Source organism: Prinia subflava, chromosome Z (genome assembly GCF_021018805.1).
Source record: "Prinia subflava isolate CZ2003 ecotype Zambia chromosome Z, Cam_Psub_1.2, whole genome shotgun sequence".
In the NCBI taxonomy this organism is placed as follows: domain Eukaryota; kingdom Metazoa; phylum Chordata; class Aves; order Passeriformes; family Cisticolidae; genus Prinia; species Prinia subflava.
The window spans coordinates 46436356-46461069 of record NC_086283.1 but is presented as its reverse complement, the minus strand read 5'-3'; the positions used below and the strand labels follow the sequence as shown (position 1 = coordinate 46461069).

Here is a 24714-nt window from a genome sequence, read left to right as displayed (position 1 = left end):
TTGCTTTTTCTTCATTTCCCCAAGTTCTTTCCAAGAAATTAATACCTTCTCATGAAGTTATTAGTTTTCTGCATCCCTCTGTGGACTTTCTGACCTGGGAGTTTATCTGATCAGCTTGACAGAAATAAAGTAATAGCATTCAGTCTGTCTTGTCTCTAAAAGTTTCTCTGAAGGGCTTGCATCTCCTGGTGTTGAAAAGCCCACTACAGTTTATGAAATGCTGGAAAGAGGCTTTTTTGGAATCCTATAGAAGCCTTGAAAAGCTGACTTTCCCTTCCAAGTGTGTGAATTCAGTCTGTTGTACACAGAGCATTAACTCATTTGTAAATTCCATACTTTAGGCTGAGAAAAGCATTTACAAGATAATAAAGTATGAGATGGATTTGGCACTTTATATTTAAGTCAAAGCTTATGGCTATTAACAAGAAAAAAATAACAGTAACAGGTTGCTGAATTTTGGTAGGCAAGGAGTCTGGCAAAATGAACCTCATGTCCTTCAAAATAAATGAGATACTATATTAATGTAAAACACTGAGTGTTTTGAGTCAAGTCCACATTGAGTCAAGTCCTTTAACATGGTGGGCTTTTGCTTACATGCTTTTAAATAATGGTCTAAATTACTTGATTTCTATGCACCTTGAAACTCAAATCTGTTTAATTTTCCTCTGTTTTTACATGGGCTGACTGACATGAACTACAAAACATGATTATTTCTTATTTCCATAAACATATGCATATTACAAATAGTATGCCCTTCTGGAGGGAGAAGTGTAGGCTTACCTGGTACCTGCATGGTGCCATATTCAAAAGTCTTGCTTCTGTGTTTGTCTTTTGCTGCAGATTCCTTGAATTATCTCTTGGGTGCTCCTAACTTCTCCTTTCCATCACACGTATATCTTGTGGCCTCCCAAATGTGACTAGTCAAGGTTATTTGCTACAGCCGCTGTTCTTCTGTCTTTCAGGCTAAGAAAGTTTTTTACCCTGCTCCATCCTTCATGTCCAATAAGGTCTGACTGGCTATCCTGTAGCTCACTGAGGGAGTAAGAGTAACATTGGGGTATTACAAGTGATTAAAAAGTCAGAACTCAACTGTAGTACAGCTTTGCAGTGCCACTGTGGCCACTTTAATTAGGCAAACAGGACATTAAGGGTGGTACTAATCATGTAGATTAGCTCTGTGGAATATTTGTATCTTTGCATTTTATTTGATATCACCAGAATTGAAGCATAAATGTGCGGTCAGTCTTCATTATTGGGAGTTCACCAACTTACTGATTTCCAAGAGGCAGTTACATATTCAGGCCTTAGAAGAAGGATTTGATTTGGCTTCAGAGATTCTCTAATCAGGAATGTAAATAGAAAACTTTGGTTCTGTCTTAGGCCATACCCAATTGGCAAAGTTTTCCACCTTCAGAAATATGTTTTCTACACTGAACTTCCCGCAGCCGCTTGAAAAGATTTAGTTATGCTCAAATCCATCTCTACCATTTACCTATTTTCAGTTGTCTTATCCTTGTAATTAAAAAAAAGAAATGTTTGCAGAAGAAATAAAACTTTTTCAGGAGTACACTGGACAAATTCAACCAAACCATACATTGTTTAGGTTCTGTACCTTTCTATATATATGTTTTGAATAAATGACATTCCTTTTTAAAAGGTTTGCTGTGGAAATGATGCCACTGAGAATTTTCTGTACCATTTACTCAGTGTAGTACCTCATCGTCTGTAGCTACCATGTATATACGTATACCCATGTGAATTAGCAACTTGTTGCTTGAAATCCCCAAGGATAGCCTGGATACAAATTATGACTTTTATTTGATCCATGTCTTACCAAGCAAGTTATAAAGCTTGGAAGTGAAAGAACTTTCACTGGAAGTGAAAGAACTGTGTACATTCAGTCTCCTACACAGCTCATCCTCTAGGCACAGCATGGAATTATGCTTGAGTAGGCACAGTAGGATTGAAGTTCTGATCATGTAAACACCAGTAAGTGTTGACTCTTAAGTGGTCGTTCCTTCCTACGTTTTTCAGTTACCTTTTGTGATCAGTTTCAGCCTTAAAATATGAGGGACTCAGAAGAAAAAGAGGCGGTACTGTGATTGCTGCATATGGATTTCAGAAGAAAACTGACACTGGGAAATTATAGTGATTAAGAAAAGCCTTAAAATTTGGAATAGATTTTGAATGTGGAATCCCACAGAAAATACAAATAGAGTCTGATTCCATTAATGTATTTTATATTGTTGATTGCATTGGTTCTACTGCTTTTTTGGCTTGCATGTTTTTCAATTGCAAGGAAAAATTAAAAATTAGACCTAGTCTGTTTAGTGAGCTAGTAAAAATAAACTAATTTTGAAGATGATGAATGACAGGTGCCTAACATTTTAGAATTAAATTTTGCCATGGAAAAAAAAATTACTCAGGCATCACTTGTTTGAATGTGACATTAAAAATAACTTAATTTCAATTCCTGCAGGAAAAAGTAGTGAAAATATTTTCAGTCTACATTAAGATAGCAGTTTGATACTGCCCTCTCATAGCTGCAAATATGCAATATAAATAAAAATGTTTGTGTTGTGTTGCAAGTTTATTGGAAGTTAAACATTTCCACCTTTTTCAGCAGTACACTGAAACTTTTTTTTTTTTTTGGCAGGAGACTCAAAATTAGTTGTTTAATCCAGGAATATATATAGGCAAAATTTAATAGCTGGCTTTTCTTTCCTAGAAGGAAAAGCCTTTTCTCTGCCCCACAGCAGTTAACATAGGGCAAAAATTTTAAAATTCACTCCGTTAGTACAAATGCAAAGAGCTGTTAATGATTCGAGGTTTCATGTTTAGAGGATGCAAGAAATAGGTCACTTTTAGGGTAGTAATGATTCTGTTTAATGTCAGGTGAGTCCTTTATTATTGCTTTCTGTAAAATTCGTTCCGAAATACAAGAGTGCTTCTGAAACAAGATATTTCTTAAAGACAGTTAGTCTGTTAATGAGTCAGAGACATAAAGAATTATTCTGAGAGGGGTGCAAATTTTAGAGAAAACTATCAAGGTAAAAATGTAGGTTTTGCCTAAACTCATTGCATTCTTTTGGTTGAGTTTTTTTTCATATCTTTGTGATTTTATTGTTTAACAGTTGAGAAATATCTTTTCAGTCAGTTGAGATGTCTGCATAGTGCCAGTTTTGAAACCCATGTTCATAATCCATGTAATGAAAATGAAATTGTGGGGAATTCCCTCTTTTCTCCATCCTCCCTGTTTCCTGGCAAATTCCTCTGTGTCAGTTGAAATAGTTGGCTTCTGCCCAGAATCAACCTTAGTTATAGTGCTGCTCTAGGGAAGTGATTATCTTTAATCTTGTGTTTTTCATATTTAAGTAATTGAATTTTCTTGAACTACATATTACTTTACTTTCAAGAAAATAACATTTTTTTTTTAATATTGGTTTAAATAGAAATAATAGTTGTTCAGGATGACTGTATTTTTTAGCTAATGATTTATATTTTAGGACTTTAGCCCTAATGGGACTTGTATTACTGCTAAATTTTTCTTAGTGATGTGTTATCCTCTGGAATTTTGAAATATAGGTCCACATACCTATGTTTAGTAGTTTATACTGCGGTCCATACTGATTTTTCATCATGACTTTAGCTATTAGTGTTGCTGTGATCATTTAAAATCATTGCTACTTTCCCCATATTACAGATGTACTCTTTAATGTTGAAAGAAATGATGTGTAGGAACTTGTTCACCGCTATAGAATGACACAGGATGTGGCAGCCCAGAGCCACACAAAGAGGTCCAGTTGTCGTACTGATGAATGATGAGTATAATTCATGATTGCTGAGAAATGTTATAGTAATAGTTAATTTTCCCCAGAATTCTAATAGGTATCTTGTAGCTTTTACTGAAAGTGCTGTTGGAATTTTTCTGTAGCACACTGTGGTAAAGCTCACTGCCTGTTCTGAATATGCTGTATGAGGGTGTTCTTTGATGAGCAGCTCAGTAAAGGAAACTGCAACAGATAGCTTGGTGTGGATCTGATTCTCTGATCTGAGTGCAGCTTTATTGGTGGCCTCCTTTCATTGGGAATAACAAAACAATAGAAGACAGCAGATTTTTAATAGTGGCTCATTCACCTGCAGGAGCTCTAATGTGGATTAATAAGGAAATTGTGTTGGTCTGGACTTGTGACAGCTCGCACAGTTCCTGACTGTGTAAATATAATGTGTAGTGGTAGATCTGTAACTCCTATGCATAAGGGCTGGCACAATCATAGAATAGTTTGGGTTGGAAGGAACCTTTACAGGTTATTTGGTGGGCAGGGATATCTCCAACTTAGATCATGCTGCTCAGAGTCCCATCCACCTGACCTTCAGTATTCTCAGGGATGGGGCATCTACACCTCTCAGTGCAGTGTGTTCCAGTGGTTTTCCACCCTCATTGTAAAAAATTTCATTGTTATAACTAGTCTAAATTTACCCTATTTAAGTTTCAAACTATTATCCCTTGTCCTATTGCAACAGACCCTGCTGATAAGTCATCCTCCAGTTCTCATGTAGTGTTCCTTTAGCTACTGAAAGGCTGGTATAAACTCTCCCCAGAACTTCTCCAGGCTGAACAGCCCCAGCTCTTTCAGCCCGTCCTCACAGAAGGGTGCTCCATTCCTCTAACCATATTGGTGTCTCTCCTCTGGTCTCTCTCCATCAGTTCCATGTCCTTCCTGTGCTGGGACCCCAGAGCTGGGTGCAGCCCTGCAGGTGGGGTCTCAGCAGAGCAGAGCAGAGGGGCAGAATCCCCTCCCTGGCCCTGCTGCCCACACTGCTCTGGATGCAGCCCAGGACACGTTTGTCTCTCTGGGCTGTGAGTGCTCATGGCCGGGTCACGTCCAGTCTCTCGTCCACCAACACCCCCAAGTCCTTCTCAGCAGGGCTGCTCTCCATCTCTTCATTCCAAGGTCTAAATTGGTACTAGAGATTGCCCTGGCCCAGATGCAGCACCTTGCAGTTGTGTGCATTTGTAGAAATGGGCAATAAAAGAAGACCAGCTTTTCACGGAAGATTTTAAGGTTGTTCCACGTTCCTCATGTTATAAGGACATGAAAAGCAAGGTTTTGTTTTGAAAGTGAGTTGTTCTTGTTGGGTACACAAGTACTCCAAGTTGTCAAGGATGTGTTGGTAAATGTGTTCAAAATGCCAATTTTTTTTTTGTAAGGACACTTCAGAATCAGTTGTTAGTAGGTTTAGTACAGGTTATTATAATTCACAAGGTATTGCAATTTCATAATTTTACCCAAATTGCTGAAAGAGAAATAGTGGAGGAGGGTTCCTGATTATATTATGGTAATTGGTAGTGCAGAGTTGTTCCCTGATCTCTTCCTTTTTTTGGAAGTGCATGGAACCACTTAAATTAAATGCATGTCAATTTTTCTTTTCATAGCATTGTCTTGAGTAGCAGATTGGAATGTCCTTAGAAATACCCTGAGAGAAACTTCGTACAAGGGCAGGTATTCTTAGGATAAGGGAGAATGGCTTCAAACTGAGAGTAAGTTCAGATACTAGGAGGAAATTATTTACTGTGGGGGTGGAGAGGCACTGGAACAAGTTTCCCAGAGAAGTTGTGGATGCCCCATTCCTTGAAGTTTGGATGGCAGTTTGGGCAACATAATGTAGTTTAATTTGTACCTGCCCGCAGCAGGGGGATTGGAACAAGATGATTTTTAATATCCCTTCCAACTCAAACCCTTCTATGGTTCTAAGATGCCAGCAGCTCAGATATTTTGGAGACTGGTCACTTCAGGCTGTTTATTCCTACCCAGTCGTGAACATCAGTGCATCTCCTCTATGCACTGTTTTTGGGGAAAAAGCAGGTTTTCATTTGCCCTTGCCAAGTTGTTTTTCATTTAAAGCAGCTGGTAGACAAAGGTTTTAAATACAAGATCAACAGCTGAAGGCTAATGAAGTGAGTGTTTGGTGAATTAGAGGCAAGATAGACTACCAGCAGTTAGATTATGTGAGGGGGATCAGCATCTTGCCCTTGAGGAAGCTGTGGGCTGCAGGGGAATCATCCATCAGCCTTCTGTTACCTAAGCTGAACAAGACAAGTGATGGCAGCTGCACTTCACCCCACTGGTTGCCCTCTTCTGTACACACTGCAGTAGTCTGACGATGTCCTTGTCGTGTTGAGGTGCCACAGCTGCATGCAGGACTCAAGGGGAGGCCACACCAGTGCAGAGTAGGGTGGGACAATCACCTTCTTTGACATTTTTCTTCATACAGCCTATTCTGCTGTTCCTGTATTATTTGCACCCTGGTGTTAAACTGTGGAACTAACTGTTCTCCCTTGGCCATCTTTCTAGTGCTTATCTAGTACCAGGTATCCTAATCCACACTTTTTAAAAACACCTAAAATATTTGTGAACAAGCCCAGCTAATGCTCTACTTTTACACATTGTATTACTGTCACCATTTGCCCCATGAAAGATGAACTTTGAGATTAGCTAGATCTCTGCTCTGTTAAATATAATCAAGCAAAATCTTTGAGGGAACAGCAAAACTGTAACTAGAACTTAATTTTTGCATATTGGTGAATTCAGAGTGTGATTATATGGCTGTTTAAACTGACTTGTTTAAAGACTGTTGTCTTACCTTGCTTCACTGACATCAGTCAATGTCTCATTCCACCAGTCTGGCTGATCCCACTTAGCTGTTGCCTTTAGAGGAGACTGGTAAGAAGAATTAGTCATATTCCTCCGTCTTGTCACTGAAATGATTCATTGGGGGCACAGACAAGCACCAGCTGCAAGTGTCCTTGGCTGCCTGGCTCAAACATGGGCTGCAGGCATGCGCTCTTGAGCTGCATCTCTAGGCAGCTGTATGATAGCAAAAAACTTGCAATGCAGGAAGGAGGAAAGAGCTAAAAAAAGTGCATATAGGCCGTGCTGGAGAGGTATTACTGTGCTATCAGTGAGCTTGCATTCTTGCTGCATATCACAGCAGTGTCTTGCTGTGATAGGCACATTCCCACCTTTTCTGTCTTTGTTGCAGCCTTGGTTTAATAGAGGCACATACACAGACATACCCACAGTCAAGCAGTGTATGTTGCCAGTGTGGTAGAACCAATGTGAAGATAGGGACTTACTCTGAAAGCTGGTGAAAGTACATCTGCCAGCCTGTGTACATCTGTGTTTGACTAATGCAGGGACAAAGGGCAGCTACCCACTACAGAAATTGCTGTAATTTTGTCAGCTGAGGTCTTTCAGTAAACTTGAACTGGATGTATAGTTTCCACTTTCCTAAATTTAGCCAAAATAGAAATGCATATTAATTCAAAAAAGTGCTGGCGATATAGGGGCTTTCTACATAGATGATCTTGATAAAGAAAACAAACATATTGGATGTTACTTAGTGCCAATATTAACTTATTTCTTTGAGAGGTCAAAGTAATTTCTTTACATATATATATGTATATATTGGACTTAAATGAGGAGCTTATACTTCTGTCAGAAGTCTGTTTGGAAGAGGTGTGTGTGTTTTTTATCATAGGGGCCAAGGAGTTAACTTTGCATGAGACTTTTTGGTCTCTTGTCCTCTTTTTGTCAGCTTTAAAGATGGTGTAGTCTGTAGTCTGTGTTAACTGCATGCATTGCTAATCACATTAAAATTTTGAATTTGCAGTTGCCATTTTTTACAGAGTTTATGATGAAATAACAGGCTGCAGGATTCAATACACTGAAATTTTTAGGGTTTATGGTTTGGTATGTCCAGATTTTGTTTTCTGAAACCACTACAGGATTTATTTTCTCCTGTGTGTAACTAGATTTGCCGAACCAGATCTCACGTGGTATTAATGCTGTTCATCACATCCCTCTAAATCTTTTTGTAGATGGTAATCCTGTTTTGAAACAGTCTGTAATACAGAGACTGTTAAGGGTCCAAATACTTGCCAGAAACTGAGGAATCGTAGAAGTCCATACACTTGTAAAAAATGTCAGCTTTCTAAGAATGCCTTTGTACAATCACAAATATATGAATATTTCCAAACTGAAATGTTTCTGAATTTTAAAAAGAAACTTTATGCAGTGATTAAACCTCAGTGAGTTTATTTCAGTGAATCAGACTTCTGTGCTTCAGGGAGAAAATAACAGCTTCCAACACTAAGAGAAAGAATTTTTGGCAACGTTTTTGTTTCTTTCGTTTTAATTTCAGGGTAGGGCAAACCCTGATCCTCCTGACTAAATTTTTCTTCCACATGGACATGCATCTTTTTGTCATATCAATGTATGAATGAAACTACTTTGGGCAATAAAATACCTGCTTAAACTCTGTAATTAATGGCTAACTTTACTTTTTCTGAATGACTTTGATTTTATGCAAACTGTATGTTCTATTAAGTTTGTGACTTTAAAAAATACTGCAGAGTTTGACTTAAAGAACAATACTATTTAACATCCATTTGATATCCTCTGTGAGAGAAAATAATGCTAAATATCTTCATTTTCTCTGCCTGTTGCCCAAGTTTATGGTATGCTCATGTGGTTATAGATTTTTCTTCTGGCTGATTGTTCTTTGTTAGCTTGTGCTTTCTCTTGCATTCAGCTGAGTTTAGTGCAACCAAAGACCTTGGCAAATTGAGATTAAAAAGTATTTCTCCTGCCAAAGGATCACTTATTGTGATTCACAATAGCTAATTATAATCTACAGTGCCAGAATTGCAAGAAGAATGTCGTTGCTTTTGGACAGATGATTTTTCAGAGTTTTGGCTTTTGGCAGGCTCTGGTTTAGAACAGCTTAACTGTCTTCTTCCTCTGTCTTTGGCATATAGCTACAGTGCTGAAAACAGGCTGATAAAAAATATTTTTTATTTCCTAGACATGTCTCTTAATATTCCCCATGCTACCATATATCTTTTGAGCAAAGTGGTCTGCAACAAGATTCATTTGGAGTGGTTTCGAATTTTTTTTTATTTTAAATTTTTTTAAAAACTGAAATCCTGTCCTCAGGAAGCTGTAGTCAATAAAATATCATCCTGGCTTGGAGAGGTAACTGGAATATACATATCTACATCCTTGATTTCACTGTATTTTTAACGTAAGATGTATGAGGCATGTGATGTGTTAGCTCATTCCTGTCCCCTGAGTCAAAGGATGTTTTGGTCATCTGAAGAGGTATGGGTAACCATTCAGGAAATCCACAAAACCAGTGTTGCTTTGTGCATGGGAACCTGTGGGAAGAGAGACATGTTTCCTTGCAGGTGGAGAGCTCTGCATCATCTTTCTAGCTTTGCAGGGCTTGTCAGACAGGTGAGCTGTCTCTGGCATTTGGAGCTTTGAAACAATAGATAATGAATGTCTGTGGTAGGAATTATAAAATCCAGACATAGCACCAACTGGAGCAGAAGACAAGATCTTAGCTGGGTTTCCCACAGATGGAAGGAATAATCTTTACATGTCAGGTAACTGCTCAGTAACAGCTGATTTATGTGTGCTTTCTGGAAATGATCTGTTTGTACTTAAATCTTCAAAACCAAGGAAGGAAGCTGGACCTTCTTAACAGCAAACTGACTGCTTACTGTCCACCCAGTTTACTGTACTCTTGACAACACAGAAGCCTGAAGTTAGAAGCTGAAAGTAAAAACATACTGCTTTTTCTTTAAAGCCTCAATCTTTTTTTACTGTGTATCTTTATGGTGGGTTAACCTTGGCTAAGATGCTTGGTCACTCACTCTGCCTCCTCTGCCTCTGGGGGAAGGGAGAGGGGATAGGATGGGAAGGCTCAGGATACAGACAGGGAGATTGCTTACCAGTTGGTATCATGGGAAAAACAGACTCTTCTTTAGGAAAATTAATTAATCGGTGTGATTTCCCCTCTCGAGAAGAAACATGGATATTGTTTGTTGGACTTTTATTCTCCTACCAGTGTGATTTGCTAGCCAGGTGAGACTCTGCTCTTGTTGGTGATGTTTTACTGACATGCTTTCCCTCTTACGACAGATGATGGTAATGTCAGATGGTACATCGTTTTCTTCAGGTCAGAGCCTTCATCTCCCCAGCCTTCCAAGTAACTCTCTGTCTTTTTCTGAAGTGAAGAAGAAATCATCTCATGGGCTAAAGGTGAGACATATTTTACTAGAAGATAGTTGAGCCAGAAGTGCTTTTCCTGGTAGTTAAATCAATTTTTAAAAAAATTCTAGGCATTTAGTGCAATGTTTTAATTGATAGCCAGTTGTAGCCAATGATAGCAGGTTGTGACATTTCTTTGCTTTGTACTTACTGTTTGCCATGTGAAATACTGCAGTATGTGAGGACAGCTGTGAGAACAAGTGCTGGTGAAGGTTTTCAGGTTTTCGTACTTAAAAAATTGTTTTTCTCCTATTCCAGAAGAAATTGTAGAAGTATCTTGTAGTATTAGAGGATTACGGTGATGGAAGTGTGATTTATGAAAATGTAAAGAATATGAGATAATACTATAATAATAATAATAATAATTTATGGAGCATTTTTAAGGATAATTGTGTAGAGTGAAACTTTACACAGTGAAGCTGTGTTGTTTACAATTTTTAATTTTGTTTAAATTCAAGAGGATAATTCTTTCCTAGATGCTTCAAAGAAAGCAATGTGTCATTGGTCCCTAGGACATCAAATTTTTAATCCCCAACTAAAAATATAGTAAAAAGGTGTAGTCCAAGGAACCTCTTGAGTAATACAGATGGACCTTTCTGAAATAGCAGATAATTTCTTGACAAAATGAACTAATAGTATGGGAGAATAAGGAGCATGTTGTTGTTTATTCACATAAGAAATGCTATGCAAGCCTTTTCTCCATTCTGTTAAATTGTTTGGCTTTTCATTTTCTTTTGTAGTATCTTGTAAATTTGAAGTATGTTACTTAACCTTTCGGTGGATGTACTTCAAGGGACAATACTCATTAATAACTTTTGTGTTCACTATCTGTGCCAAATCTCGAATCTTGCAAGAGTTGTCAGGTAATGAACTAAGGGTATACCTAAGAAAAGATAGTAGGTACATAATAAGCAAGGTCAGGCAAAAAATGTTCTTGGACATGTCTCTGCCTGGTGTGCATTGTACATCAGTGCCTCGCAATCTCTAATGCAGGTGGTCTTGCAACATTTAAGGAATATATGGAAGTGGGGCTATTTTCCTAATGAGAAGCTGAGCTATAATGTGAAGATTAAACTGAAGGTGCTTATTTTGGCATGCAAAAATGAGTGCTCAGTTTCCTCAAAGGAAAGCAGCTGCACCAGGTGCTGAAGCAAGGGTGCTGCTGGTTAGACTGGGATATATCTCTGTCTGACTGGATACCAAACATGAGTTACTCTGACACTTGACCCTCTCTAATAGGGGTTTTTGTGCTGTTTGTAGGTAGCTCTCTAGAGTTCATTTTCCAATCACTTCTAAAGAGTAGGCTGTAATGTTGATTTACCCGTGCCTTGCTTTGCATGCCGAAGCAGGTGTGCTGAGGCTTGGGTTAATAAGCAACCCAAACCTCTAGGAGGACTTCAAAGAGGTACTGACATAATATGAATCCTGTACAAATTCTCTGCCTAGTAACCGTACACCATGGTAAGTCTTGAACCTCGGCTTTTTGTAAGCAAGTGTAAACCTGAGCAGTCATTTTCCAATCTGTATTTAGACACTGAACTTCTGTCTGATGTGGTAAATTGGCAAGTGTGGAGTGTGATGGAGTGAAGCATGGTGAAGCGTGTATTTACTACACTCATCCATATAAACTATTGCTTGAGATCTTTCATTTTTTGCTGAACCAACTCTAACATCTGCAGAGAGTTTGGCCTATTCTGTGCAGCTATGTGAGTCTAACCTGAGGAGATTAGACATGCATCACATCTCAGGATTCCATCCCTAGATTTTTTAATAGTGGGGAGAGGTGTTTTATCAATACACTGGTTTTTGTCTATCCATGAGGATATTTGATTTTTCCTCTCCCCCAGCAGTCATTACTTCACCCTGTCCAACGTGGAATACACATTTATGAGCAGTTGTTTTTTTATCTCATAAAGAAAGACTTATAAATATCTGCCTTGCTGGGAATCATAAGCTATTCTTGAGAAATGGAAACACAAGATAACCTTGGGTTTAGTGTAAAAGTAAAATTTGGGGGTGTTGTTACGAGTTCTTGGAGCTGAAAAGCCTTGAATTTTGGTCTTTAACGTTTTTGTTCTGGTTGGAATGTGGGAAAGTTGCAGCCAATGTACAAAAATTTTTTTGATTTTTGTCCTTTGGTGTAACTCGAGTGATGGAACAACTTCAGTCTCCAGATTTCATTTAAATATGCCTCTCAAATAAGAGTTGTAGGAAAGTCTTGATAGTTCTTGGACATAAGTTGCTCATCCCAAAAGTGTACTCCAGATGTCTGTACTGGGTGACTTCAGGACTTTTCTGCTGCAGCAATAGGCCTTTGATGTGCTTGGCCTAGTTTTGGTTTGTTTTGTTTGTGAACACCACAGTTAACTTTGAGGTCAGTTTTAAACTTTGAGTGCGGAAAAACCAGAAAATTGTGCTTATCTGACACTGCAAAGTCCCATATAAACTTTATGGTTAGATAAGAATTTAAGTAACATCAATAAAACCAGGGCAACAAAATATTATTCTTGGTTTAGCATTCACTTATGAAAAATACAATATAATATGAAGTAAGAGACAACTGTCAGTTTGCTTTCTGTCACGTTCTCTTCTGAATTATGTATTAAATAGAGATGTTTGTAAAGTGATTTTTTTACATGTAATTTAGTGGAGATGGTATTAGTAAGCCCCAGTATTTTGATTCCAAAACAAAGCTTTAATCTTGGAAGTCAGGCAGAAATGTATGAAAACCTTTACTTTATGCATTTTTTCAGAATGTAAGAATAGCTGCAGGCTGGCTACAGATACTTGTGTTGATTTAAATCAGTGCTACTGCTATGCCTGTTTGTATATATATAAATATTACATGCACAGAATAGAGAAGCAGCTTGGTTAGGGTTTTTGGGGGATGATTATATCTTCTGCAGTGAACTGTAGTATCAGCTATAGAGAAACAAGATTTATTTTATAAGCAAAGAAGACAAAAGCTTTTATTCCTCTGTGTGACCAGAAAAAACATAAATTTTTTTATGCTCCCTAGTTAGCCTTCACCATTAAACCAATGAGCTTTGTAATTCTCCATCTGCTTCTGATTCTTCTGATGTCATTGATCATAATAGTTTGGTGGGCTGGGTGAAATTTAAATGTGGAAAGTTTTTCAAGTTTTTGTGGGAAGCAGGTAAATTCATCTCCTACCCCGGAGTATTTTTGGAGGCTCTCAAAATGTTGTTATTTTCTTTCTTGTTTTTTTTTGCCCCCCCCTTCCCCTCCCCCCACAAATCAGCTAGTACTTTTATTCAATAATAAACAAGTTTGTATTCAAAAGAAATCTGAATTTGCTTGATGAAGGAATTCGTTCTAGATATCTTTCTCCTCTTTTCCTCTTGAGAGCAATGGGTGTATTTGAGACTAATTCTAGTCCTTTAGCTTAATATGAACACATCATTTCAATAGGCATAACATTTCTAATTAGAAATTAAAAGAATGCACGTTTTTATGATCGCTAGTACTAAATTTGTTATCTAAAGTCAGAGCACAATACACTGACAAGGCCATGCCAATGTGGTCAATTTAATGACTTCATAAAGTGTAATGAACTGCCTCTGCCCTTCTGCTTCCCCCACCCCTCGCTACTGTTCCATGTCTTATTTAGGTTACTAATGTCTGTCAGCAGTTGAGGTTTGCAATGGCTTCCAGAAGTTACTGCTTATTCAATCTCACATTAAAACAAATTGAGAATTACATTTTGTGGTATGAAGTCAGAACCTGACTCTGTAATGTATACAGTTCAGCATCATTTTTTTGCCCTGTTGATACAGAAGTTTTTTAATCTGCAAACGTGTTACCTGTTGAACTGCTATCACAGTCCATTTGTGTCTCTCAAATTTACAGGACAATGTACTCTGTGATGTAAACTTCATTTCCCGAGCTTATTAAAGAGTACAAAACCACAACAAATAGTTGGTTGCTGTTGCCCAGATTAGTCTATAAAGTGAATTCACCTCCGAAGTCACAAAGTTTCTTAGTTTATAACCTGTAACTCTTAATCCATGCACTTGGGAACCATAAAAAAATAAAATTACCTAGCTGAGCATGAGGGTGCCTATCCTTCCCCCTTTGTCACAGTGTTACAGCATTGTGACAACAGCATACCCTGTTCCACAGTGAGAAGTGTGAAAGCCTGAGCAATCCAGCTGGTAGGGAATTGACTTCAAAATTTGGTTTTTTTTTAAAAACTGATGTTTTATGCTCTCCAGATTGGAGGTATGGTTATGTAATTCCTATGAATTAGAAGATGGGCATGAAACTGCCAAAGATGATGGCTGCAGGAGATAGCAATTTCCAGATGATCATGGCAGCATAATGGCTCTTTAGCTTTTCTGGTCACCTGTCTTGCCTACAATATGCTGTGTGCTCCCAGGACACATCTTGGGCCTTAGCATGAGCTATGTTGGCCAAAGTATGAGCAGGAATTGAATACAGCAGTCATAGTAGCACAGGTTTTATTTGCTGATAAAATTTTAGATTTTTGTGCTTTCTAAAATACATGTTTTGAAATATGTTAGCCCCTTTCATAGGGCAGTACTGTATATCTTGAGGTACTGTATGTACATGGTGTTATATGGCTTCAGATGACATCTGTAGGTATTTTGACATGCCTGTGTATACCTGTATTACTCTTTTGCATACTGTTTGTTATGCAGTATATCAAAAGCTAACATTGATTTCAGTTGCCTCAATATTTTATGAATACACACATGTAAGCCATGGTATGCAGATATATTACCTGTCAAAACCCCACGATCCTAGTTTTTCTCATGAACTTGAGAAAAGAGTGTTTTATTTTACTTAATTTACTCTTATTTCTGGCAACAATTATTAAGGGAAAAAGAAACATTTAAACACACTGTCATACTCTGATAAATAAGAAAATGGTTTCAAAGTACATTCTGATTTTTTTTAAGATCTATGCGGTACATGATATAAATACTCAGTGACTTCTCCCCACCAGCATCCCACATTCATCATCAGGTTTGATATAACTTACTGGTAGATATAGTTTGACTTTTTTCTGTCTTACAGATTTTAAGTTCCTCTTGCTATCTCCCCTATGTCATTTTGGCTTCTTTTTTTGTCATTGCAGAAATCAGGGAAATAAGAAAAGATTCTCTTTTTACTTAGAAAATGAATGCAGATGTAAAAGCAATGGACTGGCTGCCTTTAAGAAAGGGTAACTGTAAGAGAGCATGTGAGAGGGCTGTATAAATAAGTATGTCACATATTTGTACTATGATATCTATGAAAGTATCAGCTTCCATGTTGTACGAAGATGTAAAAAGTCTGGTTTTAAAATTGAAAACAAGACAGACCTTAAGTTTCTTTTGGTTTTAATACTACTGTGCCTCAGAATCATTTTCACAGGTCTCATCTGATGGAAAACATCTAAAATGAGACTCTCCTTCTGAAATGTAAAATATAATGTGTTATATGTAAAATTATGTGCCATAAGGAGACCAGTAAGAGAGATAATTTCTCTATCTGGTTTAGTAATGGTATATATTTTATTCCTCCCTGGGCAACATCTCTGTGGCATGATAGAACGTGATGTGATACTAGAAGCATTAATAATTAGTTTATCAGTCAACTTTTGGTGCTGATCTTACATCAAAGGAAATAGTAAACTTTTTTTGTTTTAACCTTAAAGAAGGATGCCAGGAAAAGTCTTATGACTAAAATAAAACATGTCAAGAAGTTCTAAGTGCTTTTTTTTTTTTTTTTTTTTTTTTTTTTAATTGCTGGCCTGGGAATTGAGGGAAGTGCCTTATGATTAGACATTTAGATATCATGGTATTGTTCATTGTTGATACTTCTGGCTGATGTTAATGTTGATATATATGCTATATAAATGTATAGTTAGTTTACCAAGTCTGACACAGAAGTACATTTGCAGTACATGCAATAAAAACATGCAGTTGAATAATTTATGCAACACTGTGACTCAGTGTTTCACTAAGTAAGATAATGAGAAGGGAAGAACATTTCTAAGTAATTATTTTTAGTTAATTGTTTCTACCTATTGTTACAGAGGAGGAGGAAGATACTGCAGTTTCTGCACGTTTTGTGTAGACTTTTCAGGTCCTAGAGTATTAAACACTGACTTAACACATCCTAATTGGACAAGTTATAAGTAGTTATCTGTGAACAGGAAGCACATCAGTGGATGTAGTTTCAGTCTTCCTTTCTCCTCCAATTGACAGAACTTCCATTAACATGTAAATTCTGCTTTGTTTTCTGGGACAGTTTTTTTCAGAGCAGTTGTACTGTGTGTATTTTTTTAAAATCAGTCGGTCCCTGTGGGGATTGAGACTGGCTGTGTCCTGCTTTGGTCCTTTACTTTGCACTGCACTTCTGCATTTCTGTCTATGTTGTAGGTAAAAGGGTGGTTAAGTAAAGGTGGAAGATAAGCCAGATATGTTGTCCTCTCTACAGTTCTGTAAATTGGCAGTTTAAAACAGCCAGAGACACCACATTTACATACACGTCTTCTAGGTAAAGGAAATCAGCGAGCATATGCAATACACAATGAAGTGTTTCTTTCAAGAAATTTCTCATTTCCTGGGCAGCATACAGATAGGAATGCTTATAACCAGCCTGGAAGAAAGTAAGCCATGCAAACTTCTTGACTATGGGTTCCTTTAAATTGAAACATTACTCTGCAGATTTGAAGTAGTATAAAAATGGACCCTGTCTTGTATATATATGACGTGTTCAGTGTTTAAAACAGTGCAGTTAGTCTGCTGGGTGTTTTTGAGATTCTGAGAGCCCGCCATTGGCAATTTCCACGGAAGTTGGCAGTGCTGGAACTGTTCTTGTCTTTTAAATATTCCCAGGTGTTAATTCTCAGAAGAAAGGATCCTGTATGACCCATTCTGAATGGTTCCTTTATTGCCATTTCTAGCTGCAGGTGACCTCTTGCTTTGCCACTTCAACTTTTCAGATTCAACTGATTGAGGGATGGTACTACTCTGCTGTTTCTGGTTTTGCCTCTCCTGTAGAACCTCTGAGTCACCACCTTCTGTGAAACACTTCTCACTTTAAACAGTTCAATTAAAAAAAATCATATAATTAAAGACTCAGCAGAGACTCCAGTATATTCAAAGGAGGAAGCTTTTCCAGCTTTAGGAGTTTTCAGTGAAAAAGCAGTGACTATTGTCTGTCCAATCAATTCTTCAATAGCCAGGCTGGGCCCAGGCTTGTTATTGTTTATAAGGAAAAAGATCTGGCAAAAGCTGGAAGATCACAGCAGAGAAGTCAGACTTTGCCTGAAGTGTTGTCATGTTTTCCTCTGTAGTAATTCTATTAACATCATATGGTTTGTATCTTCGTTTTTCATTGTGATTTTTATTGTCTCATAGGTAATGGTGATGATAAAGATTTGCTAAACTGCATTTATTTTAATATTATATTTTTTTAAAAGACAGATATTATGGTTAGGATAAAAACTGGCTTTCATTGTAACTTTTTTGACAAGCAGTGATAACTGTTCATGTTCTACCACTTTGTAACAGGTATGTTGACCAAATGTTGGGCTTTTTATCTGTCCTTACATAGTTATTTCTACTCCTGGTTACTCGCAGTTCCAAGTTTTTAATATGAATCCTGTGTCCATACTGTGTCTGCCTTTTGAGGATTTAAAGGTTCTTTTTTTTTTTTTTTTTTTTTTAAATTTTGCATCTTCTCTTTGCAGGACCCAGCTAGGATTCTGAACATAAATAGCAGCAGCAGTAGTAATAGTTTTTCAAAGACCCAGAAGTTAGCAAAGGAGCACAAAGAAAAAATTTCTAAAGACTCAAAAGAACAAAAAAGTGCCTTCAAAGAACCTTCCAGGGAACATAACAAATCTTCCAAAGAGTCCTCTAAGAAACCCAAAGAAAACAAACCTCTGAAAGATGAAAAAATGGTTCCTAAGATGGCCTTCAAGGAACCCAAACCCATATCCAAGGAACCAAAATCTGAGAACACGCCCATCCTTACCATAACGTGTGGGCAGCAGCAAGAAAAGAAGACTCTCACAAAAAGGCCCTCTATGCTGGATGCTGATGAATCTTCTGCAAGAAAAAGAAAAAAAACCAGCTCGGATTCATTATTTAAAAGTTTTCCTAGTGCCCCACCACTGATTCTTACTTGTTCAGCTGACAAAAAACAGACAAAAGATAAATCTCAGCTCAAGGTGGGGAGAGTCAAAATTGAAAATGATGCACTGGAAAGGAAGACGCCTACTCTGCCACCATTTGATGATATTGTAGATGCCAGTGATTCTGACATGGAGGAAAATGTGTCCTCCAAATCTGATGTAAGTGGTTGTTTAGTTTTGCTTAATACTTTACTCAGTGCTGTATTGAGTATTCCTAGTCTGTGGGACTGTGCAACAAATTTGTGTTCTCCCCTTTCTTTTTCCCGTCTATGGGCATATTGTCCAAGCTGAAGGATGTTGATGGCCATGTTCAAACTTATGCATGTTCTAGTTGAATTGTATTGCCCATTCAAGTCTACTCAATTACTAAATGTCAACATTATGACAATGAGCATATGGGATATATCGATTAACGATAGATATAGCTCTTTGGATGTTTTTTAGGAAATCATGTTTCTTTTGAGAGAAAAGGAAATGGATTTAAATGCTTGTATTTCATACTCTAAATCTTTGTTTTCAGGTGTTAGATAGTTCAATAAATCCAGGAAAGGGTTGCAGTAATATCAGAGAGTTACTTGTTTTTTTGCTAAAAGAGGCAATTCTGTCAATGATGCCAGTTTTGTGGAGGAGGAGTTCCTAGAATCTCACTTTGATGAGGAGAATCTATTCTCGAGTTGTAGGCTTACCAAGAAGAAAAATATTTTAATGGAAATCTGCTTTTCTGAAAATATTTGTCTACTGTGCCTTCTCGTCTGTTTCAAATATGATTTGCTGTTTAATTTTATGATTAAAAATAGGATTTTAATCACTCTCCTAGTAAACTTTGGTTTTCAGAAGCATCTTTCATAGAGAAATCTAGAGAAGGAAAGGCATGGTAGGAGAAGCCTTGTTTGGTGCCGTTATTTGTGCTTATGGCTAGAGGTGTAGTGTGCATGGTAGGTATAGAGGAATTTTTCCCAGCCTTTCATGTTCAATTCTCTCAATTTTCTGTTTTGTGATTTGTGTCTCTGTTATTGCCATCAGATTCATAACCCTGCTTGCCCTCTTTGGAACAGACAATAAATGCCCTGCTGTGGGGAGGTGTCAGCATTAGGTTTTTACTTTGTAGAAACTTCCCATGAGGAAGAAGGTAATTTACTTCTGAAGTGACCTTTTAATGACTGGTCCCTTAGGGCATGCAAAGGCTGTAAAATTTAGAAGGTATACAACAGGATAGGCCATGCTTTACAGCATGACACAGGGGAATACTGTGTGGTTGGAATTACATTCTCATTATGGTTTGGAACTTAACCAGTTTGTCTTCAAACCTGAAAATGTACATACTTGTCACCCTTGGTGTTAATAATTTTTCTGTGTTTTCAAAAAGCTGAATGTTCTACTTTAATTTGTCGCTAATTTGAAGCTTTAAGACATGTTATCCACCCTTAGTAAAGGAGGCTAATTAAAATAGATTTTTGGGTGCCCTGTAGGAGCACATACACTTTTACTGGCTGCAGCAGTTCGCCATTTTTTTCAAAGACAGAAGAACTGAGACAAGCAAATCCAGTGTAACAGAAATTTTACAAATGGTTCTGCAGAGGTATGTGCTGTGTAGCAACTTGAAAACAACTGATATGTGAAAGATATATAGATGGTAGTTAAAACTAATCCTTTTTAGTTGCCGATACTTGTTATCCTCTTTGTTGTCTTGCAATCTCTTGCCCACTACCAATGGTATAATGGGAACACCTCTGTATTTTTAATAGGCTGACACAACTCCACTTCCACAAGTCCATCATCCTTCTGCAGTTGACCTGTAGGACCTAAGGAGTTCCTTAATTCTGTGCTAAAGCTAAAAAGCTGATTGAGAGTTTTCTAAGTCTGTAAGCCACCGTTACTGAGGGCAAATTCCTGAAGTCCACGCCAAGAGAAGTAAATCCTGCTGGTTTGGGCTCTTGTGTATTTTTATGTTGACGTACTGGATCATGGAACGCGCAGGTCTTCCATGGGGGAAGCAGTGTGATCCCCATCTGAATGAGTGAAAAAGATGTCTGTTCCTTTTGGACTGTGATCCTTAATAAATCAGGCTGAGTATGACTCCAGTCAATGATGGGCTATTATATAGAAAGGCAGTAATATATTTTACCTAAAGAAAAACTATGTGTGAACCATGGAATAATCCCCTAAGGTACCTGAGTCACACAGTTGGCCAGTGCTGTGCGAGAAAGAGCTGGGCAGCCTGGTTAGTGGATATCTGCAGAATTTCACAAGATGTTCCTTCTGCATTTTAACACTTTCAACCAGGGAACCTAATGAAAGGTGACCAAGCAGTGTAATAAAAATAATTCTGTATGTTGGAAGAAATAGTTCGGATTTTTTCTATGTATTGGTAAGCTTTTAAGTGTTTCAGGAAGTTTTGCAGCTAGATCCATAAAGGGTATATCGTACAAACATAATCTTATTAAGGAAAAGTTAGGAAAAAAGTCAGAAGTTGCAATGTTACATACAGAGTAATGGAAATAAAAATACAACAGTGCTTTTTCTATACAACAACAGTAATTTCAGATCTGTCAAGGCTTTGTGATACTAACAAACATAGTTAATATCACAAAGATACTGAGAAGATGCTTCTTTAGTCTACTATTCTGGTGCAATAATATACTGATAAGTTAATTGTTATTTCTTACTCTGGTACAGGTAAAGTGGTGGGTATCACAGCCCTGATGAACAAAGCATGTATCATTTTTTGGGAATATATTTGGTAGTATCCAGATTTATTCCTAAGCGTCTTCAAGAAAGCAAAATCACTATTCAGCAAATTTAGGTTAGGTATAACAAATTACATGACTAATCTGTACCTAAAAGAAAATGGTTAGAATACTGCAAATATACTAACTTGAAGTCAGGTGCATTTTTCAAGTTTTATTTATGACATTTATGCAAATGTAATAATACTGCATGAATGTAATGTTAATACATTGTATATAATAAAATTATTAATAACTTTGCTAAGAATTTCAAGGCTTCTTCACTGTAGGGAGTAAGAAATGGTCTCATTCTCAAACATACATGTTCCAAAATGGTGACTGTTCTCTTTGCTGGTATTGCATATTCATACACTCATATGCAAAACTTCACATGTAAAACATGATACCTTTGTAATAAGAGGTGCAATGTAGAATGTAGAACTTACTGCAAGAACAAGTTTCTTACAGTTGCCCATCACACACAGGATGGTTCTCAGACTTAGATATATAGTCCATTATCAATTCTCAATTGCGAAGTCTGGGTTCGGGATTTTAAAATAAGGATGACATTCTGAAAAGTCCCTGTGGTGAAGGAATCTTACAAGCATGTTTAAAGAGAGATATTGTTTCACTGGAAAGGTGCTACAGGATTGCAATGCTGCTGCTCCCCTGATTTCTTTACATACAGGCTGAGTTCAGTGAATTGGGATAAAGTGTATCATATCAATCAGTGGGCTTGAATTTCAGACGAAAATGTAGAGTGTGCTCAACCCTTCACAGTACAGGCATCATAGTCTAGTATGGGCATCATACCTAGTTATGGACATTCAGACTTTTAACATGGCCTTTGCCTTCATGAAGCTGAGGATGGAGAGTTACAGCACCCCCTGAGAGAGGTGCAGTCTTTGTCAGGCCATTAAGTGTTTCTGCCAATGGCTGATCTTCCCTTGGAGCTATCCCTTGAAATTTACCTTTCAGAATCCAGACAGGTTAGCATTCTGTTGTATTTCAGAAAGCTGGACATGGTCCTTTGGTGTCCTATAGTCCGTCTCTTTTAAGCTTCAAATGTCTCAGTTAAATTCAGTGGGAAATACAGGGAATCACACCCTTGCTTAGTGATAAACTCTCTGCCCTTGTTCAATGGTCTTTCTGCATGTGACTTTCACCACATTCCTCTGTGGGCTGTTTGGCATACACTGTAGTGTGGTGCACTGTGGTATTTATTTTTTATTTTGTTTTTTGTTGACTTTGAGCTGTTGGCAAGTGAAACGAGTGTCTGCATTTCTTTTCATGTTGCTTTTTTAAGTATTACTTTTCAAATATATCTGTGAATTAAAGCGTGTTGGACTTCAGTGTTTGTGATCAACTAGGTGTTCAAAAGAGTGTGGGGTCTTTTTTGAGTTCATTTGGAAATCACACACATAAAGGCTGAAAAACTTTTACTGGCTTTGGTATAAAACATACAAAATGAAGTATCGAGTGAAAGCATGTAGATTTATGGTTTTATTGAGGCGTAGGCATGTTAACACAATCCACTTCAAAATTCTAAAGATTTCACTTTTAAATTCAATTACAGGATGTTTTAGTTAATGAAAACTCCACCACTTTGCTTCCTGTGTGTGGACAGTGCAGCAACATGATAAAAAAAAAAAAAGACTTGACCTTGATTTTGCTGCCAGGCTGAAATATGGTGATATTCTTGTAATATTTGTGTGAGCTGCAGGCTGTTGTACGAGATGGAGAAATTTTGGATTTGAGTGAGGCATTTTCTGTGGTTGGAACTGCCCCTTTTGAGCTGTGGAGCCATTTCAGAAGGGTTGCTCAGATACTTCTTGTTTGATTAATGCTGGTTTTGCTTGACTGGATAGGAAGGAAAAACTTCGTGAAGTTGCTGCAGGAGGAGGGCACAAAGGAGAAAAGGCTGATGATACGTACCTATTCAGATAGTAAATATTTGCCATGTATTTCCAGTTGCAGAGAACTGAAGAACAATTCTTTAAGTCTGCCATGCATGACAGTGGTTTGGTGGATTTTTTAGGAAGTCCATGTGTCTCTGATGAATTAATTTCTTCTGCTGTGATTATTTTTCTTGTGGTATGTATTGGTTTTTTCCCTTCCAGCCTGTATATGTCACTGCATTAGTAATGGTAATTACTAATGTAATTAGTAGTAAGTAAAAGGAGCAGCCTTTTGGCATGTCAAAGCCTATGGAAATACAATCTGAGCAGAAATGTGTGCTAGCAAAATGTGACAGCTCAGGGATAAGGAGTTTCAGTTATTAGTAGCAGAGTACACTAGTGGGCCTTTTGCCTTTAGGAAAAAATCCTGTCTCTCTCTCAGGAAGGCCTTTATGGAACAATGAAAACACAGCAGAGATCACAGACTATGCCTTTGTACTTAATTAACTGCTTGCAGGTCCTAAAGCAGCCCTAAAGTTAGAGTACGAGTACCTTTTTAAAGGAATCCATAAAATGCCACATTCAATCTGGCATATGATGTAGTAATTTGATGATTGAAGAAGTGGAAGAACATTTTGAAAACCCCCGTGGTCTTGTAAAACTTCCAGGCTGTTGTTAGCTGAAAAAGCCTACTTTCTGCCAGGGCTTGGAGCTAAAGTCAGCACTTTTTCAGGTAATATTTAAATCCAGAAGCAACAGTAGTGAGATAGAGCTCCATGCGCTGTTTCCATGTAGTTACCGAAGGTTTTTTAAAAAAAAAGATTTTATTTTATTTGTGAAACTGTGACTCTCAAGATGATTAAGGGTACAGAACAGGGTATATTAATACTGATAATGTGCTTCATTGCAGTCTGGGCCCTGTGGGTTTGCAACTGTCATATTATTACAGTTTTTGCTTTTTGTGTGATAATTAAATGAATTTTTTCTGCTTCTAGTCCAGGAAATTAACACTGCCCTAAAACCATGTTAGCTACTCATGTGGTATTGTTGAAGATAGTACTCCTGTGTTGAAGAGGTAATTCAATAGTCACAAACAGGTAAATATTGTACAGTCCAAGGTGTTTCTTTCCAGACTATTCCTCAGAGAGGAACAGTGGCTGAAGATAAACAGACCTCTTTAGAGAAGTGGCAGTAGGCACAAGTATGCTGTGTAGCCCTTAGCCATCTACCATAGCATGGCACCATTCAGCTGCTATACTTTGCCTATTTTAATTACTGTGAAGTGCAAAATGCTTTGTCTTCACTCACAAAAGCTTAGATGCATGTTAGGCTGTTCTGTATATGGTGAAATTACTGTTGCTGGATGAGGAAGCAGCATGACAGACAAAGAGAGATCCTCTGGGCAGCAAGCTCAAATGTTATAGTGAGATAGTTTTGTTACCTGTGTGTGTTTGGAAATCACTGGCTTACAAAAATGTTAAGAATTTAGAAATAAAGCAGTGGAGACAAACTATGTATATATGATTAAATGTTCAGATTGCAAAAGTAATCTTGTGAGAGCCATGAAATTTTGAGTTCTTGAAGCAAAGTCTGTTTGGGTTTTTTTTAGTTTTAGGCGATGTCACATTTTGACCACAGAATTAATATTAATCATTTTTAAGCTACTAATACAGGCTGCAGTATTTTACTTCGTTTGCACGTGCTGGCTACATCTCCTTCATTGTGACTACTCATGTGAATTAACTCAAATATTTACAGGTTTGAATTGGATTTTTTTTTTGTATCTTTTTATATATGGA

General features: G+C 37.5%; 1 protein-coding gene across 4 annotated transcripts in view; it reads left to right on the top strand.

The window, feature by feature from the left end:
• The window catches only part of MLLT3 (MLLT3 super elongation complex subunit), a 120895-nt gene that overhangs the window by 63811 nt on the left and 32370 nt on the right, over nt 1–24714 (top strand). For all 4 annotated transcript variants that reach the window (XM_063422054.1, XM_063422052.1, XM_063422055.1 and 1 more), the window contains 2 exons: nt 9990–10109; nt 17845–18450. In XM_063422054.1, the coding sequence (XP_063278124.1) occupies nt 9990–10109; nt 17845–18450 (726 nt within the window). The remainder of the gene's footprint in view (nt 1–9989; nt 10110–17844; nt 18451–24714) is intronic.